The 25,290-nt window shown below is 46.0% G+C and overlaps 2 protein-coding genes across 2 annotated transcripts in view; one reads left to right on the top strand and one right to left on the bottom strand.

The window, feature by feature from the left end:
- The window catches only part of LOC144482740 (uncharacterized), a 36,112-nt gene extending 17,886 nt beyond the window's left edge, over positions 1 to 18,226 (top strand). Inside the window, exons 4-8 of the mRNA XM_078201578.1 lie at positions 2,905 to 3,052; positions 10,089 to 10,098; positions 16,972 to 17,176; positions 17,345 to 17,851; positions 18,149 to 18,226. Coding sequence (XP_078057704.1) covers positions 2,905 to 3,052; positions 10,089 to 10,098; positions 16,972 to 17,176; positions 17,345 to 17,851; positions 18,149 to 18,226 — 948 coding nt within the window. The remainder of the gene's footprint in view (positions 1 to 2,904; positions 3,053 to 10,088; positions 10,099 to 16,971; positions 17,177 to 17,344; positions 17,852 to 18,148) is intronic.
- On the bottom strand, positions 4,636 to 6,150 carry LOC144482795 (uncharacterized). The gene has a single exon (XM_078201660.1). The coding sequence runs from the start codon at positions 6,026 to 6,028 to the stop codon at positions 5,375 to 5,377; it is 654 nt and encodes a 217-aa protein (XP_078057786.1). The 5' UTR covers positions 6,029 to 6,150; the 3' UTR covers positions 4,636 to 5,374.
- Positions 18,227 to 25,290: the final 7,064 nt, after the last annotated feature.

Raw genomic sequence — 25,290 nt, 5'->3', positions numbered from 1 at the left:
TTGCTACCCTTCTTAAACAAAGGAACAAAATTGGCTACTCTCCAATCCTCTGGGACCTCCCCTGAGACTGATAGCCAAGTTCCGCACACATGAGGACGTCCTCAACCGGGATCTTGGGTTCATGTCACACGATCTGTAACCCCTACGACTTGCCTGGGCTTGCAAAATCTCACTAACTGTCCTGTCTGGAGACAATACACATCTCTTTAACCTGTGTTTAGCCCTCTCTCCACTCACAGTGTCTGTATCTTTAAGACTTGATTAGATCCTCTCAAAATACCTTCAAACAACTTACCCAGATGTGAGGCTCACTGGCCTGTAGTTCCCAGGCTTTTCTCTGCAGCCCTTTTTAAACAAAGGCACAACATTTTCCACCCTCCAATCTCCAGGCACCTCACCTGTGATTATCGATGATTGAAATATCTCTGCTCGGGGACCCACAATTTTCTCCCTCGTCTCCCAAAGTGTCCTGGGATACACTTCATCAGATCCCAGGGATTTATCTACCTTGATGCACTTTAAAATTTCCAGCACCTCCTTCTCTGTGATATGTACACTCCTCAGGACATCACTATTTATTTCCCCGAGTTCCCGAAACATCCATGCTTTTCTCAACAGTAAATACTGATGAGAAATATTCATTTAGGATCTCACCCATCTCTTGTTTTATGTGGATGTTTGTAAATGTGTTTTATCATTGTTTTGGGCTACATTTGCTAAGGTTTATCTTTCTGGGGAATTAACCTTACCTTGAGTATTTAATTAAAGGCATTCCTGAAAGTTTAAAAACAGAACCACAAGAACGCTTAAGGAATTAATTTTGGTTATTGTTGTTGTAAAGCACATGCTAAGATTCTCTGCTTGTGTATGTATGATATTTGTGTGTTGAACGCTTCAAGCTTTGAGGTTTTGTGTCTGTGATTTAAATCAAATGGACTTTAAAATGGAAGTGTGATTAATAAAACTTTTTTTTCAAAAGTTATGAACCTGGACCCATATTTACTGGCCAGGGATATGTTTCCAGGACATTTTACTGAACATGTGGGAATGTTAATCCGGATAAATTCACACATGTGAGAATGAGAGTTTTAATTTGTAATAGTTATTTAAAATTTGGGACATATGAAATGATTCTGACCAATCCTGTGTTGGATTGATCTTGGGTTAAACCTCCTGTCAGGTCCAAAGATTTATTCCTGATGCAATTAACACAATGAAAAGGAAATTGGATACTGAAGGAAAGAGTTTAAAAGGAGAGATTATAAATAGAAATGATTCCCAGACCGTGTGGTTGTTAGATTAAAACAAAGGAAGGGCACTGATATCCATTTGAGAACTTTTAATCCACGCTTTTCAAACTAAGAGAGTCGATGTACAAAGAAAGCCCAGGGATGGTAGATAAGGGGGTCTGGAAAACATCATGATGGGGGCACCGATCTGTTCATGAGATCATCGCAAAGCCCCATGATGCCCAGATACTCATTGATTGGACCTTTCTGTAATGTGTGTAATCTATAACCATTCTGATTGGATTGTGTCCAGCTGGGATGGGCTGAGTAACTGTATAAGAATTGATGATTTTCCTTGTGGGGTGGAGTTGTACATGGTCAGCCCCTGTGGCTTCTCCCCACTATAAGAGTTTTAACAACACCAGGTTAAAGTCCAACAGGTTTATTTGGTCGCAAATGCCATTAGCTTTCAGAGCGCTGCTCCTTCGTCAGATGGAGTGGAAATCTGCTCTCAAACAGAGCACAGAGACACAAAATCAAGTTACAGAATACTGATTAGAATGGGAATCTCTACAGCCAACCAGGTCTTAAAGATACAGACAATGTGAGTGGAGGGAGTATTAAGCACAGGTTAAAGAGATGTGTATTGTCTCCAGACAGGCATACTTCTCCCCACTGGCGTAACTCAATAAACTGTTTGTCAATTGAATCAGGCTTGAGTGTTGAATGATTCTTCTGAGTTCATTCCCAAAACACACTGGGTACATTACCGTTGGAGACCAGGTATTGCCAAAACCTTCAGACAATACAAACACTCATGAAAGCCAGTATCCCAGTTTAAAGACTTATCTTTTATTTGACCAACGATTGAAGGGAGAAATTATTGGACAGTGTTAATCCTGCTCTGGAAGAGAAGCATCCTGATCTAATAACTCTGACAGACAATCATTAGGATGGATCAATAATACATTCTTCATATCAATTCTCCTGCCTTTCATCAGGTGTAAACCAATCATTTTCAATACAAATCAATCATTAATTACACGTCATATACTTTAACCAATTGCATTTTACCCTCTGACATAATGGGCTTTCATTGGTCCGTAGAATCCGGACACTTCCTCCCCCTATTGCTGACTCTGCTTCCCCTTGTTGCTGAGCAACCCCAGAAGCTTAGCTACAAAGGTCAGAGTTAATGTTCCAATCGGCTCTTATTCCGTTACTGGCCAAACCAGACAAATGCACGTTCTCACGTCTGAGAAGACACTGTCTTGTCTGGCCAGTGTGAATCAATCATATTCATGAAGCTGCCTTTAGAAACTTTGTTAAAAACTTTCTTGAAAAGGTTGGCGCATTCTGTGGCTTCATTGTTCCGAAGAATGTAGCCTGTCTGTAAGTGTCCCTGTACCATCATGCCTTGCAGCAGCCTGCCTTTGGCTAAAGTTTACAATTGCTTTTAAAAATACAGCTAACATACATTTTAAAATCAGAAAATTCATGTTTAAATCAGAATTACTTGTTTAAATCTCTTACTGTGTTCACATGTGTGTAGACTGTTCCTCGTTAGCTTCTCAGTCTGATTTAGTCATTTAACTCAATGCTGGTAGTTCTGTTAGTGTCTGAAATGCCTCATGGTTTAAAATTTCTCAAATCTATTAGGAATTTTCTCCAACAGTTTGTCATTGTGGAGCTCGGAGTACAGCACTTGTTTCAGGAGTCTTGTGTGGGGCTTGTGTACAATGTGGCCCGCCCATCGCAGCTGGTCGAGTGTGACCAGTGCCTCGATACTGGGGATATTGGCCTGGGAGAGGACACTCACGGTGGTAAGCCTATCCTGCCAGTGGATTTGCAGGATTTTGTGGAGGCAACATTGGTGACATCTCTCCAGGGATTTGAGGTGTGTGCTGTACATTGTCCATGTTTCTGATGGATACAGGAGGGCAGGGACCACGGCTGCTCTGTAGACCATGAGCTTGGTGCTGGATTTGAGGTCTCGGGCTTTGAACTCTGTTCCTGCACTGGCCCATTGGAGTTGATGCTGGATTTCATTGTCAATGCCTGCCCGTGCTGACAGGGGGCTCCCGAGGTGTGAGGAATGATCCACGTTATCCAGGGGCTCACTGTGGATCTTGATGGTCGGGAGGGGGAGCAGGAGTGGGATGGGAGAGAACCTTTGTTTCCCGGATGTTTAATCTGAGTCCCATTCTCTCATATGTCTCAGTGAATGTGTCAACAATAGTTTGTAGATAAGCTTAAGCTTATTTATTGGTGTCACAAGTGGGCTTACATTAACGCTGCAATGAAGTTACTGTGAAAATGCCCTAGATCAACCTCTGAGTGTGCGCACAGACACACTCAGGTTGTGAATGAAGCCCAATCCATCACGCAAACCAGCCTCCTATCCATTGACACTGTCGACACTTCCCACTGCCTTGGAAAAGCAGCCAGCATTATGAAGGACTTCTCACATCCTGGACATAATCTCTTCCATCTTCTTCCTTTGGGAAAAAGATGCAAAAGTCTGAGGTCACGTACCAACCGACTCAAGAACAGCTTCGTCCCTGCGGCCATCAGATTTTTGAACAGACCTACTTCGCATTAAGTTGATCTTTCTCTACACCCCAGCTATGACTGTAACATTCTGCACTCTCTCATTTCCTTCCCTATGTATGCTATGCTCTGTCTGTATAGCGCGCATGAAACAATACTTTTCACTGTATACCAATACATGTGACAATTATAAATTAAATCAAATAGGTATTTTTTTTATTCATTTGTGGGACATGGGTGTCGCTGACTGGCCAGCATTCATTGTCCATCCCTAGTTGCCTGAGGATATTTGAGAGTTAACCACATTGCAGTGGCTCTGGAGTCACATGTAGGCCAGACCAGGTAAGGATGGCACATTTCCTTCCCGAAAGGACATGAGTGAACCAGGTGGGATTTTCCAGCAATTCATAGAAATCATAGAAACCCTACAGTGCAGAAGGAGGCCATTCAGCCCATCGAGTCTGCACCGACCACAATCCCACCCAGGCCCTACCCCCACATATTTACCCGCTAATCCCTCTAACCTACACATCTCAGGACTCTAAGGGGCAATTTTTAACCTGGCCAATCAACCTAACCCGCACATCTTTGGACTGTGGGAGGAAACCGGAGCACCCGGAGGAAACCCACGCAGACACGAGGAGAATGTGCAAACTCCACACAGACAGTGACCCGAGCCGGGAATCGAACCCAGGTCCCTGGAGCTGTGAAGCAGCAGTGCTAACCACTGTGCTACCGTGCCGCCCATAAACAATGACAATGGTTTCATGGTCACCAGTAGATTCTTAATTCCAGATTCCTTTTATTGAATTCAAATTCCACCATCTGCCGTGGCCAGATTCGAATCGAGGTCCCCAGCACATTAGCTGATTTCTGGATTAATAGTCCAGCGATAATACCACCAGGCCATCACCTCCCCCCACCCCTAGGGTCGGTGTACTGCAGCCCCATGACTGAGGTTGGGCTGGTCTTGGTTCTGGCCTGGAGGGGTCGGACATTGAAAGTTTCCCACTGGTCCAGTAGGCCAGCTGGACTCCAGCGGGGAGCTTCACGGTGCTGGGGTGGAGTGTTGCTGCAGGAAAGGTGGGGATGAATGTTGGTGCGATGACGCAGCCCTGCTTGACCCCAGTTTGCACTCGTACTGGTCGTCTCACTGTAGAAAGGATGTGATTGCACTGGAGGGGGTGCAGAGGAGATTCACCAGGATGTTGCCTGGGATGGAGCAGCCGAGCTATAAAGAGAGATTAGATAGGCTTGGATTGTTTTCTTGAGAGCAGAGAAGGCTGAGGGGGGACATGATTGAGGTGTATAAGATTGTGAGGGGTATGGACAGGGTGGATAGGAAGCAGCTGTTCCCCTTAGTTGAAGGGTCAATAACGAGGGGGCATCATTTTAAGGTGAGGGGCAGGAGGTTTTGGGGGATTTGAGGAAAAATGTTATTATCCAGAGGGTGGTGGGAGTCTGGAATTCACTGTCTGGGAGGGCAGTGGAGGCGGGAAACCTCACAACCTTTAAAAAGCACATGGATGAGCACTTGAATGTTTTGACAGTTCAAACTCCATCGGCCAAGTGCTGGAAAATGGATGAGTGTAAATTTAGTATAGTTTTGTCAGTGCAGACTCGATGGGCTGAAAGGCCTCTTCTGTACTGTATGACTCTGACTTGTGGACTTGCTGGTGTTTCTGCAGTCGGGATGAATGAGTGAATCCCTTCCCACACACGGTGCAGGTGAACGGTCTCTCCCCAGTGTGAACCCGCTGGTGTGTCCGCAGGCCTGATGGCACACTGAATCCTTTCCCACACACAGAGCAGGAGAACGGCCTCTCCCCAGTGTGAACTTGCTGGTGTCGCCACAGGCTTGATGATACACTGAATCCTTTCCCACACACAGAGCAAGTGAATGGTCTCTCCCCAGTGTGAACTCGCTGGTGGTTCTGCAAATGAAATAATTGAGTGAATCCCTTCCCACACACAGAGCAGATGAATGGTCTCTCCCCAGTGTGAACTCGCTGGTGTCTCCGCAGGGTGGATAACTGAGTGAATCCTTTCCCACACTCAGAGCAAGTAAACGATTTCTCCCCAGTGTGAATTCGCTGGTGTCTCTGTAAATCAATTATCTGAGTGTATCCCTTCCCACACACAGAGCAGGTGAACGGCCTCTCCCCAGTGTGACTGCGCCGATGAATCTCCAGCTGAGATGGGAAACTGAATCCTTTCCCACAGTCCCCACATTTCCACGGTTTCTCCATGGTGCGGGTGACCTTGTGACTCTCCAGGTTAAATAATCAGTTAAATCTCACACAGAACACGGGTACAGTCTCTCCCCGCTGTGAATGCTGCGATGTATTTTCAGGCTGTGTAACTGGTTAAAGCTCTTTCCACACTCAGTGCACTGGAACACTCTCACTCGGGTGTGTCTGTGTCTTGGTGCTTTTTCAGTCACATTTATGTTAAAAAATTCTGAAGCAGACAGAACAGAAAAAGATTTCTCCTTCTAGATTCAAAGGCCAATGATATTCAGATCCCGATCAATCAAATGACTGTCAGATTTTGATGTGACGTTTGGTTTGAGATTTCTGTCTGTAAATCCTCACCTTCTGTTATCCTGCAAAAGCAGATTACAAAAGTCATCACTGTCAGTACAGGATAGAAATTCAGAACAGACATTTCCTTTTTTAAAGTTTATTCATTAGTCACAAGTAAGGCTTACATTAACACTGCAATGAAGTCACTGTGAAATTCCGCGAGTTGCAGCAGTCAGGCGCCTGTTGGGATCAATGCATCGAACCAGCACGTCTTTCAGAATTCTTTCAGAATTCTAGTTTCTCTGGAAACTTCTTTCCTCTCTCATTCCCCAAAAGCTGTAAATCTCCATCCCACACACTCTCCCTCCATTCTCACTCTGCTGTATCTAATATTCACCCTCCCAATTCTCCTGAAGGTGCTGATTGAGGCTGATTGACAGATCCATGCTCACTGCTTCTTGTCCTGGACACAGAGAGCTGGAAATCTCCATGCAGGCTGCCAGACAGATATATGTCTATCTGACTGGACTAACAATGTGTGGAATGTACAGACTGGATTCACTCGCTTTCCCTTCAGTGGCTAAGGGCGGACACAGCACCAGGACCCAATGAACTGCACGCAATGCTTTCTATGGATGTTGCTGAAGAGATAGTGGACACTTTAGTTGGAATTTTTCATAACTCGCTAAATTCCAGGAGGGTATCAGAAGATTGGAAAACAGCCAATGTGACTCCCGAGTTCAAAAAGGGAGAAAGGCAGAAGACAGGGAACTATAGGCCAGTGAGTTTAACATCTATTATTGGCAAGACGCTGGAGTCAAAGAGGAAATAGCGAATCATTCAGGAAAGCTGAATATAATCAAACCTCGTCAACATGGTTTTATGAAAGATAAATCATGATTGATAAATTTGCTTGAATTCTTTGAGGATGTAAGAGGAAGAATAGATCGAACACAATCTGCAAATGTAGTTTATTTAGATAAAGCAGCACAGCGCCAGGAACCCGGGTTCAATTCCGGCCTTGTGTGACAGTCTGTGTGGAGTCTCCATGTTCTCCCCATGTCTGTGTGCATTTCCTCCGGGTGCTCCAGTTTCTTCCCACAGTCCAAAGATGTGCGGGTTAGGTTGACTGGCCATGCTAAATTGGCTCTTTGTGTCCTAATAGATGTAGATTAGGGGGATTAGTATGGTAAAAATGTGGAGTTATGGGGTTAGGGCTTGGGAAAGATGCTCTGTTCAAGAGTCAGTGCAGATTAGACGGGCCAAATGGCCTCCTTCTGCACTCTCGGGATCCTATGATTTCCAAAAGGCATTTGACAAGGTACCGCATAAGAGGCTGGTGCATAAAGTAAAAGCCCATGGAATTGTAGGAAGTGTGTAAGCATGGATTGAAAACTGGCCGTCACATAGAAAACAGAAAATTGAAATATTTGGGTCATTTTCAGAGTGGAAAGATGTAACTAGTGGAGTACCGCAGGGATCAGTTCTTCGCCTGCAATTGTTCATTATTCAATTAATGACCTGAAGGAAGGAACAGAATGTAAGGTTTCCAAATGATTTGAAGATAGGTGGACAGACATGTTCTGATGAGGATCTTATGATTCTGCAACGGGATATAGATAGATTGAGTGACTGGGTGAAAACCTGGCAAATGGAGTTTAACGTGGGAAAGTGTAGGGTCATGTATTTCAGGAGGAGGAATCAAAAGGGAGATTATCTACATGGAGAGAGGCTGCAGTTGAATGAAGTACAGAGGGATCTAGGTGTTCTTGCACATGAATCACAAAAGGCTCGCAGACAGGTCCCACAATAGTTAAGAAGGAAAATGGCATTTTGGGCTTTATTGCAAAGGGGTTGGAGTTTAAAAACAGGGATGTTTTGTTGCAGTTGTACAGGGTGTTGGTGAGGCCTCACCTGGAATACTGTGTACATTTTTGATCCCCTTACCGAAACAAGGATATAGTAACATTGGAGGTAGTCCAAAGGAGATTCATCAGGCTATTCCTGGGATTAGAGGGTGGTCCTATCAAGAGAGAATAAATTGTCGAGGTCTGTGTTCCTTGAAGTTTTGAAGACAAAGGGGTGACTTTATTGAAGCATATAAGATCCTCAGGGGGCTTGACAGGGTAGATGGTGAGATATTTTCACGAGTGGGAGAGTCACAAACAAGCTACAAGATAAAGGGTCGGTCATTTAAACTTGAGTTGCGGAGAATTATTTTTCTCGCAAAGGATGGTGAATCTCTGGAATTCTCTGCCCCAAAGGGTGGTGGAGGCTGGATCATTAGAAGTATTTAAAGTGAGGTGGATAAATATTTGATAGATCGACAATTGGAGGGCAATGGGGAAATGGCACAGAAAAGAAGCTGAGGCCAGAATAGATCAGCCATGATTGGACTGAATGGAGGGGCAGGCTTGATGGGCCTGGTGGCCACTCCTGCTTCTATTTCTTGTCATCAGTTCTTGCAAGACAACAATTTCCCCAGAAAGTGTTACATTTGGACATAAATGAGTACACTAATGTGTGAATACACTGTATTACCTGGTTACAGATACATCAAGAATGTGAGGATCTTTATTTCGGCAGCGAGTGGTGACCTGGAAGTTAAAAATTCAATTCCAGAATAAGAGAAGAAATGGAAAGGGGAAGAAAAGAAAGTGTTTTACTCACAGATGTTGGCCTCTTTTAGGTAAAGGAGTTCATGAACTATTTTTCAAATTGACATCATGCCGGCCAGGAGTTGAACTTGGCATCTTCTGATCCGTAATCAGACGTGTTATCCATTGAGCCACTGTCCCACACTCTCACAGGTGGTGCCGACAGGAAGAAGTTGGAATCTGTCCACTTCCCCATGGCCTGGGGCTGCGCATGTGCAGTGGAGAGCCCGCTCCCCCCCCCCCCCCATTAATTCTGAGGTGTTGACCAATGGAAACTATGGAGGACCGGACGTACTCTGGTCCTCCAGCCAATCAGAGCTCCCCATTGTCTGAATGCGGAAGTTGGACAATGAGCTTGTTCAGCTGCTCATTCCTGCCCAGCAAAGCTGCTGCTGCTTCTCTCTCTCTGAGTGAGAATTGAGCTTCAGACAGACTCAAACTTCCTCCCGTCTCTCCGACATCTGTGAGTAAAACACTTTCTTTTCGCCCCTTTTGCGTTTCTTTTCTCATTCTGGGGGAAATTGGGGACTTGTTGAATTTTTAACTTCCAGGTCACCATTCGCTGCCGAAATAAAAATTCTCCTCACATTCTTCATGTATCTGTAACCAGGTAATACAGTGTATTACACACATCATCAGTCTGCTCATTTATGGCCAAATGTAAAACTTTAACGTGGCTGTCAGCTTGAAAATTAATCATGGATCATTTGCACTTCCACAACCCTCTGAGGCAGCGGGTTCCAGGTAATGACCTTTCTGCACCAAAATAAAATTCTTCCCCACATCCTTCTCTTTCTCCCAATCCAGTTATCCGGTCCCACATATGGCTCAGATTTTAATTTCTAGCGTGTAGGCTGGTCGTAACACGTACATTTTCAGATCTCTGTGTCCAATACAGAAAGTGGTCAGCATGGATCTGTTAATCAGCCTGAATCAGCACCTTCAATAGACTTGGGAGGTTGTATACTCAGGAGAGCAGAGTGAGAATGGAGGGAGAGTGTGTGGGATGGAGATTGACAGCTTTTGGAGAATGAGAGAGGAAAGAATGTTCCATAGAAACTAGAATTGTCTGTTCTGAATTTCTATCCTGTACTGACAGTGATGTCTGTTGTAAATTCCTTTCATAGATATCAGGAGGTGAGGATTTAGAGACAGGAATTTCAAACTAAACATCACATCAAGATTTGACAGAGTCATTCGATTTATTGGGACCTAAATATCATCGACTTTTGAATCTAGGAAAGCAATGTTTGTCTGATCTGTTTGCTTAAGGAGATTTTAAACATCAGTGTGACTGGAACACACCCGAATGAGAGTGTTCCAGTCCACTGATAGTGGAAAGAGCTTTAACCAGTTACACAGGCTGAAACAACATTGCACCGTTTACAGTGAAGAGAGACCGTACACGTGTTCTGTGTGGACAAGGATTCAACTGATCATCAAACCTGGAGAGCCACAAGGACACCCGCATCATGGAGAAACTGTGGAAGTGTGACGATTGTGGACAAGGATTCATGTTGCCCTGTGATTTGGAAATTCATCAACGCAGTCACACTCGGGAGAGACCCTTCACTTGCTCAGTGTGTGGGAAGGGATACACTAAGTTCTCCCACCTGCTGAGTCACAATCTCACTCACACCAATGAGAGACCCTTTAAATGCTCTGACTGTGGGAGCGGATTTAAAAGCTCTGGAGAACTGGTGTCCCACCAGCGCATTCACAGTGAGGAGAGACTGTTCAGCTGCTCTCACTGCACAATGAAATTTAAATGGTCATCCACACTGCGGAGACATCAGCGGGTTCACACCGGGGAGAGACCGTTCAGCTGCTCCATGTGTGGGAAGGGATTCTCTCGGTCCTCCGAACTGCGGGCACACCAACGAATTCACACTGGGGAGAGACCGTTCACCTGCAATGTGTGTGGGAAGGGATTCTTTCGGTCATCCGCCCTGCTGACGCACAAAGTCACTCACACCAATGAGAGACCCTTTAAATGCTCTGACTGTGAGAGTTGCTTCAAAAGTTCTCGGGATCTGATGTCCCACCAGCGCATTCACACTGAGGACAGACCGTTCAGCTGCTCTCACTGCACAATGAGATTTAGATCATCATCAAACCTGCGGAACCACCAGCGAGTTCACTCCGGGGAGAGACCATTCACTTGCTCTGACTGTGGGAAGGGATTCACGCAGTTATCCACCCTGCTGACACACCAGCGAGTTCACACCGGAGAGAGGCCATTCACCTGCTCTGTGTGTGGGAAGGGATTCACTAATTTACCCAACCTTCTGAGTCATAAAGTCACTCACACCAGTGAGAGGCCCTTTAAATGCTCGGACTGTGGGAGTGAATTCAAAATTTCTGGAGAACTGGTGTCCCACCAGCGCATTCACACTGAGGACAGACCGTTCAGCTGCTCTCTCTGCACAAAGAGATTTAAGAGGTCATCCACACTGCAGAGACACCAGCGAGTTCACACCAGGGAGAGACCGTTCATCTGCTCTGTGTGTGGGAAGGGATTCAGTCAGTCATTCATCCTGCTGACACACCAGCGTCTTCACACCGAGGAGAGACCATTTACCTGCACCGAGTGTGGGAAGGGATTCACTCTGTCATCCACCCTGCTGACTCACCAGCAAGTTCACAGCGGGGAGAGACCGTTCACCTGCTCCGAGTGTGGGAACAGATTCACTCGGTTATCCAGCCTGCAGAGACACAAAGTCACTCATTCCCAGGAAAGACCCTTTAAATGCTCTGACTGTGGGAGTGGCTTCAAAATTTCTGAGCATCTGATAGATCACCAGCGCATTCACACTGGGGAGAGACCGTTCAGCTGCTCTCACTGCACAAAGAGGTTTGGAAGGGCATGCACACTGAGGAGACACCAGCGAGTTCACACTGGGAGAGACCATTCATCTGCTCTGTGTGTGCGGAAGGATTCACTCGATACCCCAGCTGCTGATGCACAATGTCCCTCACACCCAGGAGAGACCCTTTAAATGCTCTGACTGTGGGAATGGTTTCAAAAGCTCTCAGGAACTGATGATCCACCAGTCCATTCACAGCTGCTGTGTGTGGGAAGAAATTCACCCGTTCATCCCTCCTGCAGAGACACCAGCGAGTTCACAAGTGATTACAGGGGTTGGATTCTGCTGTTATTGCTGCTGTTAATCACATCCAGGACTGAACCATGTTCATTCTGACAGTTGGTGAAGCGGGAGGGTCGGAGGGTTTCTTTCTGCTGGACTGGCTGGTCTCACAATTTTGCTTCCAGTGGGCTGATGCTCTTTGAGCCTGGGAGAGCACATTTCCACTGAAATGACCCACACAAACTGATGAAAAACATTTATTTTATCCTGGACAGTAAATAATGTTTTTCTTACCACTGCAGGTAAATCTAAAATAAATACATTTGTCTCTGTTCCAGTGAGTCTACAGCACAGGGCCGGGCCAGTCGGCCCAATTGGTCTGTGTCAGTATTTATGCTCCACATGAGCCTCCACCCACCCCTCTTCATCTCCCCCCATCAGCATATCCTTCTATTCCTCTCTCCCTCATGTATGTATCGAGCTTCCCCTTCAATGTATTCATGCTGTTCACCTCAACCACTCGCTGTGATAGTGAGTTCCACATTCTCACCACTCGCTGTGGTAGTGAGTTCCACATTCTCACCACTCGCTGGGTAAAGAGGTTTCTCACTGAAATCCCTGTTGGATTATTGAACCCCTTCATAGCCTTAAATTCTTCCATCAGGTCACCCTTCAGTCTTCTCTTTTCTAGAGAAAAGCAGTGCCAGCCTTTCCTGAAGGTTAAATGGTAGCACAGTGGTTAGCACTGCTGCTTCACAGCTCCAGGGACCTGGGTTCGATTCCCAGCTCGGGTCACTGTCTGTGTGGAGTTTGCACATTCTCCTCGTGTCTGCATGGGTTTCCTCCGGGTGCTCCGGTTTCCTCCCACAGTCCAAAGATGTGCGGGTTAGGTTGATTGGCCATGCTAAAAATTGCCCCTTAGTGTCTTGAGATGGGTAGATTAGAGGGATTAGTGGGTAAATATGTAGGAATATGGGGGTAGGGCCTGGGTGGGATTGTGGTCGGTGTAGACTCGATGGGCCAAATGGCCTCTTTCTGCACTGTAGGGTTTCTATGATTTCTATGAAATGCTCTCAGTTCTGGGATTATTCTTGTGAATCTTTGTTGCCGCTTCTCCAGTGCCTCTATTTCCTTTTTCTAAATGGAGATCACAAATGTTGACAGTGCTCCCAGTGTAGCCGAACCCTGATTCTAAACAAGTTGAACAGAACCTGTTCAATTCTATCTCTCTGGAATGGAACCCTGTATATGGGCCCCACACTTTAGGAAAGATGTGAAGTCCTTAGAGAGGGTGCAGAGGAGATTTACAAGAATGGCTCTGGGGATGAGGGACTTCAGTGAGTTCGAGAGACTTGAACAGCTGAAATTTCTCTCTTTAGATCAGACAGGCATTAGGATTGGGAATGGGGCCATTCAGCCCATTGAGTCCATGCTGGCTCTCTTTAGATCAAACTGTTGCCCTGTTCTCTCTCCGTGTCCCTGCGGATTTATTTCCCTGAAGTTCCCATCCAATTTCCTTTTGGAAACATTCCATTATCTCTGCTTCAGCCGCTCGTAGGGAGTGAGTTCCAGATATTTACCACTTCAAATGCAAACGAGGAGCAGAGAGCACAAAAGGAGGCCGTGTGACCCTTTGTGCCCCTGCTGCCTCTTCAAACATTCTCAGCAACAAGGTCAGGGAGGCCATAGAACCATAGAAAATTACAGCTCAGAAACAGGCCTTTTGGCCCTTCTTGTCTGTGCCGAACCATTTTATGCCTAGTCCCACTGACCTGCACTTGGACCATATCCCGCCACACCCCTCTCATCGATGAACCCGTCCAAGTTTTTCTTAAATGTTAAAAGTGACCCCGCATTTACCACTTTATCCGGCAGCTCATTCCACACTCCCACCACTCTCTGCGTGAAGAAGCCCCCCCTAATATTCCCTTTAAACTTTTCTCCTTTCACCCTTAACCCATGCCCTCTGGTTTTTTTCTCCCCTAGCCTCAGCGGAAAAAGCCTGCTTGCATTCACTCTATCTATACCCATCAAAATCTTATACACCTCTATCAAATCTCCCCTCAATCTTCTACGCTCCAGGGAATAAAGTCCCAACCTATTCAATCTCTCTCTGTAACTCAGCTTCTCAAGTCCCGGCAACATCCTTGTGAACCTTCTCTGCACTCTTTCAATCTTATTTACATCCTTCCTGTAACTAGGTGACCAAAACTGTACACAATACTCCAAATTCGGCCTCACCAATGCCTTATATAACCTTACCATAACACTCCAACTTTTATACTCGATACTCCAATTTATAAAGGCCAATGTACCAAAGGCACAAAATGCTGGGAAATCTCAGCAGATCTGACAGCACCTGTGGAGAGAGAATAGAGCCAATGTTTCAAGACTGGATGACCCTTCATATGAGTGCACCCCAACCCCTGCGGTGCCCAGCGGGCGCGGAAAGCGTCAACCTCGCCCGTGGACACCGCATGCTCCCTCTCCAGGGACACCTGGCCGCGAACGTAGCCGCGGTAGAGGGGAAGACAGTCAGGATGGACCTCCAGCGGGGACCTCCGCCGCCCGGCGGCAACAAGGCCCGCCAAGGTGTATCCGGGCGACAGGCGAGGAGGCGGTAGTGGAGGGTGTGCAGCAGCAGCCCGCACAGGAAACGCCTCCGCGCGGTAGAAAAAGGCACGGAGGGCATTTCCGCGAGGCGGCTCAGGCTGTGGGGCACCTCACCCAGGGGAGGGGGCTGAGGCTTTGGGCCAATGTGGAATTCCGCCCGAACAGGGGAATGCTCGGGCGGGATCCCACCGCACGCCTGCGCCGTCTCAAGTTTGCGTGCAGTTTCGGGGCCGAGCACGACCGTCCTAAGGTCTAGGATGGCTTTGGCCGCGCGCCGGACGGACGTCCCCGCGCGCTCAGCCAGCACGCGGGGACTCATCCAGCCCGCTCCTCCGCCATCGAGCACGTCCCCGATTCTGGTCACCCCGGCGTCCACAGCCCCCCTCTCCGCCAGCCACCTGAAGTTATACGGCTGGAGGAGCGGATTCCTGAGCAGCGGCTCTCGCACAAGAGCCGCTACTCCTGACGGGGGAGAGCTGCGTCGCGAGGCGACCTTGTTCCAGACAGTGAGGAGGTCCTGGTAAAAGACGGGCAACTCCTGCAGGGCGGTCGAAGCACGCCCCAGTTCGATATGCAGGAGCTGCACGTCATAATTGAGGCCGTGCCACTGGCGGAAGAAATACGTCGCCATGGCACACCACTGTGGAGGGGGCTCAACGTAAAGGTACCTCTGCAGGGCCTGGAGGCGGAAGGTCGCTATCTGAGTGCGGAGGCACACCAGACCTTGTCCGCCCTCCTCAAGCGGGAGATACAGGACCGCAGCAGGGACCCAGTGCAGTCGATTGTCCCAGAAGAACCGCACGAGGGTTCTCTGGATATCGGTGACAAAGCCAGGGGGAGGGGTCAAAGGGACCAGCCGGTACCACAGCATGGAGGCGACCAGCTGGTTTATGACGCGAGCTCGCGCCCCGTAGGACAGCACTCGGAGCAGTCCTGTCCAGCGACCCAGGCGGGCGGAGACGGGGTGGGGGCGGGGCTCCCGGGTCCGCGCGGCGGAGATCCCACCCCCTGACCTTGGGGGAGTGGAAACTTCCTCCTGTCGCCAATCTCTGTGAGTAAAACACTTTCCTTTCTCCCCCTTTCCATTTCTTTTCTCATTCTGGGGGAAATTGGGGACTTGCAGCAACTGAAGAGAAAGGAAGTGAATCCAGTCTGTATAATCTATACATTGTTAGTCCAGTCAGATAGACATATATCTGTCTGGCCGCCTGCATGGAGATTTCCAGCTCTCTGTGTCCAGGACAGGATAAGTTTAACAACACCAGGTTAAAGTCCAACAGGTTTATTTGGTAGCAAAAGCCACACAAGCTTTCGGAGCTCTTAGCCCCTTCTTCAGGTGAGTGGGAATTCTGTTCACAAACAGAGCTTATAAAGACACAGACTCAATTTACATGAATAATGGTAGGAATGCGAATACTTACAACTAATCAAGTCTTTAAGAAACGAAACAATGTGAGTGGAGAGAGCATCAAGACAGGCTAAAAAGATGTGTATTGTCTATCATGACTATCCAGGACAGGAAGCAGTGAGCATGGATCTGTCAATCAGCCTCAATCAGCACCTTCAGGAGAACTGGGAGGATGAATATTAGATACAGCAGAGTGAGAATGGAGGGAGAGTGTGTGGGATGGAGATTTACAGCTTTTGGGGAATGAGAGAGGAAAGAATGTTCTATAGAAACTAGAATTGTCTGTTCTGAATTTCTATCCTGTGCTGACATTGATGAATTTTTCAAACTCATTTACAGGATATGAGAAGGTGAGGATTAACAGACCAAAATCTTGAAACAAACATCACATCAGCATCTGACACCCTCACTCAATTCATCGGACCTGAATATTATCAGACTTTGAATCTGGAAGGAGAAATGTTTCTCTGTTCTGTCTGCGAAAACAGGTCTTTAATATCAATGTGACTGGAAAAGCAGCAAGATACAGATACACCCGAGGGACAGTGTTCCAGTGAACTGAGTGTGGAAAGAGCTTTAACCAGTTACACAGCCTGAAAATACATCGCAGCATTCACAGCGGGGAGAGACTGTACCCGTGTTCTGTGTGAGATTTAACTGATTGTTTAACCTGGAGAGTCACAAGGACACCCGCACCATGGAGAAACCGTGGAAATGTGGGGACTGTGGGAAGAGATACAGAGCCCCCTGTGACCTGGAAATCCATCGACGCAGTCACACCGGGGAGAGGCCATTCACCTGCTCTGTGTGTGGGAAGGGATACATTCAGTTATCCCACCTGCTCAGACACAAAGTCACTCGCAGCAATGAGAGACCCTTTAAATGCTCTGACTGTGGAAGCGGCTTCAAACGTGCTGCGGATCTGAGAGAGCACGAGCGCATTCACACTGAGGAGAGACCGTTCAGCTGCTCTCACTGCACAAAGACATTCAGAACATCATCCAACCTGCGGCAACACCAGCGAGTTCACACTGGGGAGAGACCGTTCACCTGCTCTGTGTGTGGGAAGGGATTCACTCAGTTATCCAGCCTGCTGAAACACAAAGTCACTCACACCCAGGAGAGACCCTTTAAATGCCCTGACTGTGGGAGAGGCTTCAAAAGCTCAGGTGAACTGATGTCCCACAAACGCTTTCACACTGCAGAGGGACTGTTCACCTGCTCTGTGTGTGGGAAGGGATTCAATCGGTCATCCCACCTGCAGACACACCAGCGAGTTCACACTGGGGAGAGACCATTCACCTGCTCTGCGTGTGGAAAGGGATTCACTCAGTCATCCCACTTACAGAATCACAAAGTCACTCACAGCAATGAGAGACCCTTTAAATGCTCTGACTGTGGGCGCGGCTTCAAAAGTGCTGCGGATCTGATGATTCACCAGCGCATTCACACTGAGGAGAGACCGTTCAGCTGCTCTCACTGCACAAAGAGGTTCAAAACCTCATCCAATCTGCGGGTACACCAGCGGGTTCACACTGGGAAGAGGCCATTCACTTGCTCTGTGTGTGGGAAGGGATTCACTCAGTCATCTGGTCTGACAACACACAAAGTCACTCACAGCAATGAGAGACCTTTTAAATGCTCTGACTGTGGGCGTGGCTTCAAAAGTGCTGCGGATCTGATGATTCACCAGCGCATTCACTCTGAGGAGAGACCCTTCAGCTGCTCTCACTGCACAAAGAGATTTAAAAGTTCATCCAATCTGTGGAAACACCAGCGAGTTCACACTGGGGAGAAACCATTCCCCTGCTCTGTGTGTGGGAAAGGATTCACTCAGTTGTCCAGCCTGCTGAAGCACAAAAGCACTCACACCCAGGAGAGACCCTTTCAATGCACTGACTGTGGGACTGGTTTTGAAAGCTCTCAAGAACTGTTGATTCACCAGCGAGTTCACACTGAGGAGAGGCCGTTCAGCTGCTCTCACTGCACAAAGAGATTTAAAAGGTCATCCACACTGTGGATACACCAGCGAGTTCACACCGGGGAGAAACCATTCCCCTGCTCTGTGTGTGGAAAGGGATTCACTCAGTCATCCAGCTTGCTGAGACACAATGTTACTCACACCAAGGAGAGACCCTTTAAATGCTCTGACTGAGAGGCCGGACTCAAAACCTCTCAGGAACTGATGATCAACCAGTGCATTTACACAGGGGAGAGACAGTTCAGCTGCTCTGTGTGTGTGGGCGTGGCTTCAAAAGCTCTGGCTAATTGGTGTCCCACCAGCACACTCTCACTGCACAAAGAGATTTAAATGGTCATCCAACCTGCAGGAACACCAGTGCGTTCACACCGGGGAGAGACCATTTACCTGCTCAGTGAGTGTGAAAGGATTTACTCGGTTATCCAGACTGCACAGACAGAACATCACTCACACTCTGCAGAGATCCTTTAAATTCTCCGAATGTGGGTGCGGCTTCAAAAGCTCTTGGGAACTGATGAGACGGAGACAGGAATGAGATAGAGAATCTGGTGAACTGGTGCGGCGGCAATAATCTCTCCCTCAATACCAACTAAATGAAGGAGACTGACATCGGTTTCAGGAAGCGTAAAGGAGAACATGCCACTGTCTACTTCAATAGGGACGATACAGAAATGTTCGAGAGCTTCATGTTTTTAGGTGTCCCAATCACCAACAACCTGTCCTGGTCCCCCTCATGCCAACACTATAGTTAAGAAAACCCCACCAACGCCTCTACTTTCTCAGAAGACTAAGGAAATTTGGCACATCAGCTATGACTCTGTGGTAAACCACTGTTAAGCTTATTGCCTGTGTATGTGTGTGACATGCCTGGGCATGCCCCTGCCGGCCCTGCCTGGTCCAGGTATAAAGGTGACTGCTCCCAAACCCCCTGCCTCAGTCGCCGGACCAGTTCATCAGCATGGGTGTGCTCCAAGTCTTTTGCGAATAAAAGCCTATTTGTTCTTGCATACAAACTAGTCTTTGCTTGATTGATAGTGCATCAGACTCTCACCAACCTCGACAGATGCACCAGAGAAAGCATTCTTTCTGATTGTATCACAGCTTGATATGGCTCCTGCTCTGTCCAAGACTGCAATAAACTACAAAGGTCGTGAACAAAACCCAATCCATCACGCAAACCAATCTCCCATCCATTGACTCTGTCTGCACTTCCTGCTGCCTCGACAAAGCAGCCAGCATAATTAAGGACCCCACCCACCCCAGACATTCTTTCTTCCACCACCTTCTGTCAGGAAAAAGACACAAAAGTCAGGACATGTACCAACTGACTCAAGAGCAGCTTCCTCCCTGCTGCCATCAGACTTTTGAATGGACCTACCTCGCACTCAGTTGATCTTTTTCTGCACCCTTGCTATGACTGTAACACTACATTCTGCACCAGCTTCTTTCCTTCTCGATGAATAGATTATCCATTTTACTGTAATTTCCCTCACTTTGTGAGCATGTGCAGTGTGTTTAATTGGATCCTGATTGTTTTGAACTCAGTTTCTCTCTGGAGTGTCAATGCCTTGATGATGTCACAATGTTGTCTCAATCCCCTGGCCACATTAACCATGTCATCTCCTGCTGTGTCTCAAGTAGCTGTGTGTGTTTGGGACCCGCTCTTCACTCCATCTCACCATGAATTTAGGCTTGCTATTTTTCACATGTAACAAATCACATCTGCACACTCACTCCGGTATCCCAAAATCATGTCACACATTCTTAACTCTCAGATGCGCGGATGAAAAGATCAAAGTGAGTGTCTGTCTTTCTTATCTCCTGCTGTTCTGGTGCTGATATTTCATGTAGTGGCCGGGCTTTCAAATGTGGATTTTTAAAAAACAAAGTTCATGGACAAAGTTGTAAATATCTCCCAGAGAAAGTGATCAACTTATTCATCCCAGCTACACATTCCAGACTTTCCCTAGACTGTAGGTGGATACCAGATTGATATATTCCATTCAACCACATCCAAGGTGAGTTATTCCAATTCCTTTATTGTCCAGGACAATATATTCACAATATCTTTAAAACAGAAATTAAACATTCCCATTTGATTTCAGGTATTAACATATTCTGTTAGTTTGTTCTTTATTGTCGATGTCAGGCTGGGGTTGTTCCCCTTGGAGCAAAGGAGGTTGAGGGGAGATTTGATAGAGGTGGACAAAATTCTGACAGGTTTAGATAAGGTGGACAAAGAAAAGCTGTTCCCATTAGCTGATGGGACAAGGACAAGGGGGACACAGATTTAAGGTTTTGGGTCAGAGATGTAGGGGGGAGATGTGAGGAAGAATATTTTGATGCAGCGAATGGTTATGACCTGGAACTCGCTGCCTACGAGGGTGGAGGAAGTGGAGACAATAAACAATTACAAAGGGAATTGGACGGGCATTTGAGGGGTTTTAGACAGAAATGCTGACTAAATATCTCTGAACTTCCTCACTCCCGGTCACTCTGTGATCCGTGTGAAATCTGAAACCAGGTATTCACAACAAGACTCAAAGAGCATCAGCCCACTGGAGGCAAAGTCATGAGACCGGCCAGTCCAGCAGAAAGAAACCCTCCGACCCTCCCCATTGACCAACTGTGAGAATGAACAAAATGCAGTCCTGGATGTAATTGAGAGCAGAAACAATAACAGCAGGATCCAACCCGTGTGATCACACCGTGAGTTCACACCAGGGAGAGACCGTTCCCCTGCTCTGTGTGTGGGAAGGAATTCACTCATTCATCCAGCCTGCTGAGCCACAATCTCACTCACACCAATGAGACCCCCTTTAAATGCTCGGATTGTGGAAGTGGTTTCAAAAGTTCTCGGGATGTGATGATCCACCAGTGCATTTACACTGAGGAGAGACCGTTCAGCTGCTCTCACTGCACAAAGAGATTTAGAACGTCATCCAGCCTGCGGGAACACCAGTGAGTTCACACTGGGGAGAGACCGTTCACCTGCTGTGTGTGTGGGAAAGGATTCACTCAGTCATCCAGCCTGCGGAGACACCAGCGAGTTCACGAATGATGACAGGGGTTGGATTCTGCTGTTCTTGCTGCTGTTAATCACATCCAGGACTGAACCATGTTCATTCTGACAGTTGGTGAAGTGGGAGGGTCGGAGGGTTTCCTCCTGTTGGACTGGCTGGTCTCACGACTTTGCTTCTCGTTCTCTGATGCTCTTTGAGCCTGGGAGAGCACATTTCCACTGAAAGGACATTTATTTTATCCTGGATAGTAAATAGTGTTTTTCCTACCACTACAGGTAGATCTAAAATAAATACAGAAAGAGCTGGAAAAACACAACACGTCTTGCAGCATCTGTGGAGAGAGAAACAGTGTTAATGTTTCACACTACTGGATTGGGAATCAATCTTGTGAACCTCCTCTGAACTGCTTCCAATGCATTTATATCCTTTGTTTAATAGGAGACAAAGTTGTACCCTGTGTTCAAGGTGCAATCTCAGCAACGCCCTGCACAACTGGAGCACAACATCTTTACTTCTATGTTCAATTTCTCTCAGAATAAAGGATAACATTCCATTTATAAGAACTTTGATTTGTTTGAACTAAGATTTATGGGGGTTCTCTTGTTTACAATAACTTCCCTCATCGTAAATCACACCAGGTTTGTGACTTAACCATATGGCAAGAAAGGATATTTTAAACGGTGAATTCAGAAAGTTTATGAACCATTAAAAATGTAACAAGTCAGAAAGATAAAAAAGCAAAATATCGATCTACAGCAAAAGGAGGAAAGCTGAACTTTAACTTCTCCATCCTTCTCAAACCAGGACATGAAGTGATGGCTCTGAAAACGTGGATAACTTGTAAAACTAACAGCTCCCAACGTCTCTCTGTAGGGCACAGTGTGAGGCACTGCTGCCTCACAGCAGAGGGTTCGAGTCCCGGCTTGGGTCACTGGCTGTGCGGAGTTCGCCCATTCTCCCCGTGTCTGTGCAGGTTTCCTCCGGGTGCTCCGGTTTCCTCCCACAGTCCGAAAGACGTGCTGGTTGGGTACATTGGCTATGCTAAATTCTCCCTCAGTTTACCCAAACAGGCGCCAGAGTGTGGCGACTGGGGGATTTTCAGAGTAACTTCATTGCAATGTTAATGTAAGTCTATGTGTGACACTAATAAACAAACTATAAAAAAAGTTAACTTTTAAAAACTTTTACCAAATTGGTTTCTCAAATCCCTTTTTTATACTTTAAAAATGTAGAAAGCCCAGCTCAGCCAATTGTTAGGAATTAGCCAATTGGTCTATAACTTGTCAATAATGAAATTGATTTGGTTTTTAGCTAATTGCACACATTGTCTTAATTTTAAGACAATTCTTTCTCTCAAACGATATCTCTTAGCTTGGGGTAGCCCGAGTGTCGACCGATAATTGGTTCACATCAGTCATTCAATGTTGAGACATCTTGAACAGGAGCCGATTCATTCCCTCCAGTCAAGGTTAACAAGCCCTTTCATCTTTTTTTATTCTGTCAGCATGAGAAGGGAACATCTGATAATTCCCACAGCATTTTAACCATTCTTAATGTGTTTATAATTCTAAAAGTTATAAACTTGTGTTCAAATTTATATTTCCAGCCTTTATAACATATCATAGAAATCATAGAAACCCTACAGTGCAGAAGGAGGCCATTCGGCCCATCGAGTCTGCACCGACCACAATCCCACCCCACATATTTACCCGCTAATCCCTCTAACCTACGCATCCCAGGACTCTAAGGGGCAATTTTTAACCTGGCCAATCAACCTAACCCGCACATCTTTGGACTGTGGGAGGAAACCGGAGCACCCGGAGGAAACCCACGCAGACACAAGGAGAATGTGCAAACTCCACACAGACAGTGACCCGAGCCGGGAATCGAACTCGGGACCCTGGAGCTGTGAAGCAGCAGTGCTAACCACTGTGCTACCGTGCCGTGTATCAATGAATCATTTATTATTTAATTGTCTCACAATTAAGGCTGTCTATTTAACTAATCTGGCTGCTTTCCAATTGTGGGAACTTCAGGCCACAAAAAAGGTAGTTAGAGTCATAGAGGTTTACAGCATGGAAACAGGCCCTTCGGCCCAACTTGTCCATGTCGCACAGTTTTTACCACTAAGCTAGTCCTAATTGCCCTGTAATATTACTCATGATCTGTGCTTCCAAGCATTTTGAATGTGCATCTACAACAAGCAAACACATGTGATTCATGAAAGGCCCCCCAAGGTCCACATGTAGTCTGGACCACGGCCTATCAGGCCACTCCCGAGGATGAAGTGGTAATGTACCCAGTGTGTTGGGGGGGAATGAACTCAGAAGAATCATTCAACACTCAAACCTGATTCAATCGACAAACAGTTTATTGAGCTAGGCCAGCAGGGAGAAGCCACAGGGACTGACCATGTGCAACTCCACCCAACAAAAAAAATCATCAATTCTTATCCAGTTACTCAGCCCATCCCGGCTGGACACAATCCAATCAGAATGGTTATAGATTACATACATTACATATAGGTGCAATTAAATTAGTATCTGGGCATCATGGGGCTTTGTGATCATCTCATGGACAGATAGGTGCCCCCATCATGATGTTTTCCAGACCCCCTTATCTACCATCCTTGGCGTTTTCTTTGTACATAGACTCAGTTTGAAAAGGGGTGGATTAAAAGTTCTCAAATGGATGTCAGCAACCTTCCTTTGTTTTAATCTAATGACCACACGGTCTGGGAATCATTTCTATTTAATAATCTCTCCTTTTAAACTCTGTTCTTCGGTATCCAATTCCAGAATTTTCCTTTTCATTGTGTTAATTGTGTCAGGAATAAATCTTTGGACCTGACAGGAAGTTTAACCCAAGATCAATCCAACACAGGATTGGTCAGAGTCGTTTCATATGTACCAAATTTTAAATAACCATTATAAATTAAAACTCTCATTCTCACATGTGAGTTTTATCCGGATTAAAATTCCTGCATGTTTAGAGAAATATCCTGGAAAGATGTCTCTGTCCAGTAAATATGGCTCCAAGTTCATAACTTTTGAAAAAAAACATTTTATGAATTACACTTCCTTTTTTAAATGTTTGATTTAAATCACAGACAGAAAAACTCAAAGCCTGAAGCGTTCAATCCACAAATATCATCCACACACAAACAGAGAAACTTAGCATGTGCTTTACAACAACAATAACCAAAATTAATTACTTAAGCATTCTTGTAATTCTGTTTTTAAACTTCCAAAAATGCCTTTAATTAAAGACTCATGGTAAGGTTAATTCCCCAGAAAGATAAACCTTAACAAATGTAGCCCAAAACAATGATAAAACACATCGACAAACATCCACATAAAACAAACAAAACACAGATTCTCACAGCTCGTAAATTTCAAACAATGAATCCTCAGCATTCTCTCTCGCAGCTATAGCTTCTTAAAGTGACAGAGCACTACAAGCTCACAACTCCTTGATTAAAATAAGATACAAGATCCTTCATTATAACTTAACCTTTTTTAAGCCAACTTCCAAAGCCTGACTTTACAGGCAACATCTAGTCTTTGTTGATTTAAAATCCCAAACGTTACCATTTGCAAACTCTTTGTTCTTTATCTTGGGTTGAGGTGACAACACAATAAAATTCTCAGTTATTCCAAATTCTTCCAGGCTACGCTTAAAATTTCCACATTTAATTGGCTCCAATAAATCCACAATTAGAAACTAAAATAGACACGAGTTTCCGGGCGATTTAAAAACAATTTAAAAACAAGATGCCAGAGGAAAGACAGAACAGGAGAAAAGAAAAGAGGGGGAGTTGCACTTTTGATTCAGGAAAACATCACGGCAGTACTGAGAGGGGATATATCCAAGGGTTCGCCCACTGAGTCGATATAAGAAGGGGGAAATCACTTTGATAGGGTTGTACTATAGGCCCCCAAATAGTCGGCGGGAAATTGAGGAGCAAATATGTAAGGAGAATACAGATAGTTCCAAGAAAAATTGGGTGGTAATAGTCGGAGATTTTAACTTTCCAACATTGACTGGGACAGCCATAGTATGAGAGGGTTGGATGGAGAGAAATTTGTTGAGTGTATTCAGTAGGAATTTCTCATTCAGTATGTGGATGGCCCAACTAGAGAGGGGCAAAACTTGATCTCCTCTTGGGAAATAAGGAAGGGCAGGTGATAGAAGTGTTAGTGAGGGATCACTTTG

This window comes from Mustelus asterias, unplaced genomic scaffold (assembly GCF_964213995.1).
Source record: "Mustelus asterias unplaced genomic scaffold, sMusAst1.hap1.1 HAP1_SCAFFOLD_42, whole genome shotgun sequence".
Lineage (NCBI taxonomy): Eukaryota > Metazoa > Chordata > Chondrichthyes > Carcharhiniformes > Triakidae > Mustelus > Mustelus asterias.
This window is presented reverse-complemented; position numbering and strand designations above follow the sequence as displayed.

Coding starts and splice junctions, on each gene's coding strand:
- LOC144482795 (XM_078201660.1), bottom strand. CDS start 6,028: ATGGAGAAACCGTGGAAATGTGGGGACTGTGGGAAAGGATTCAGTTTC.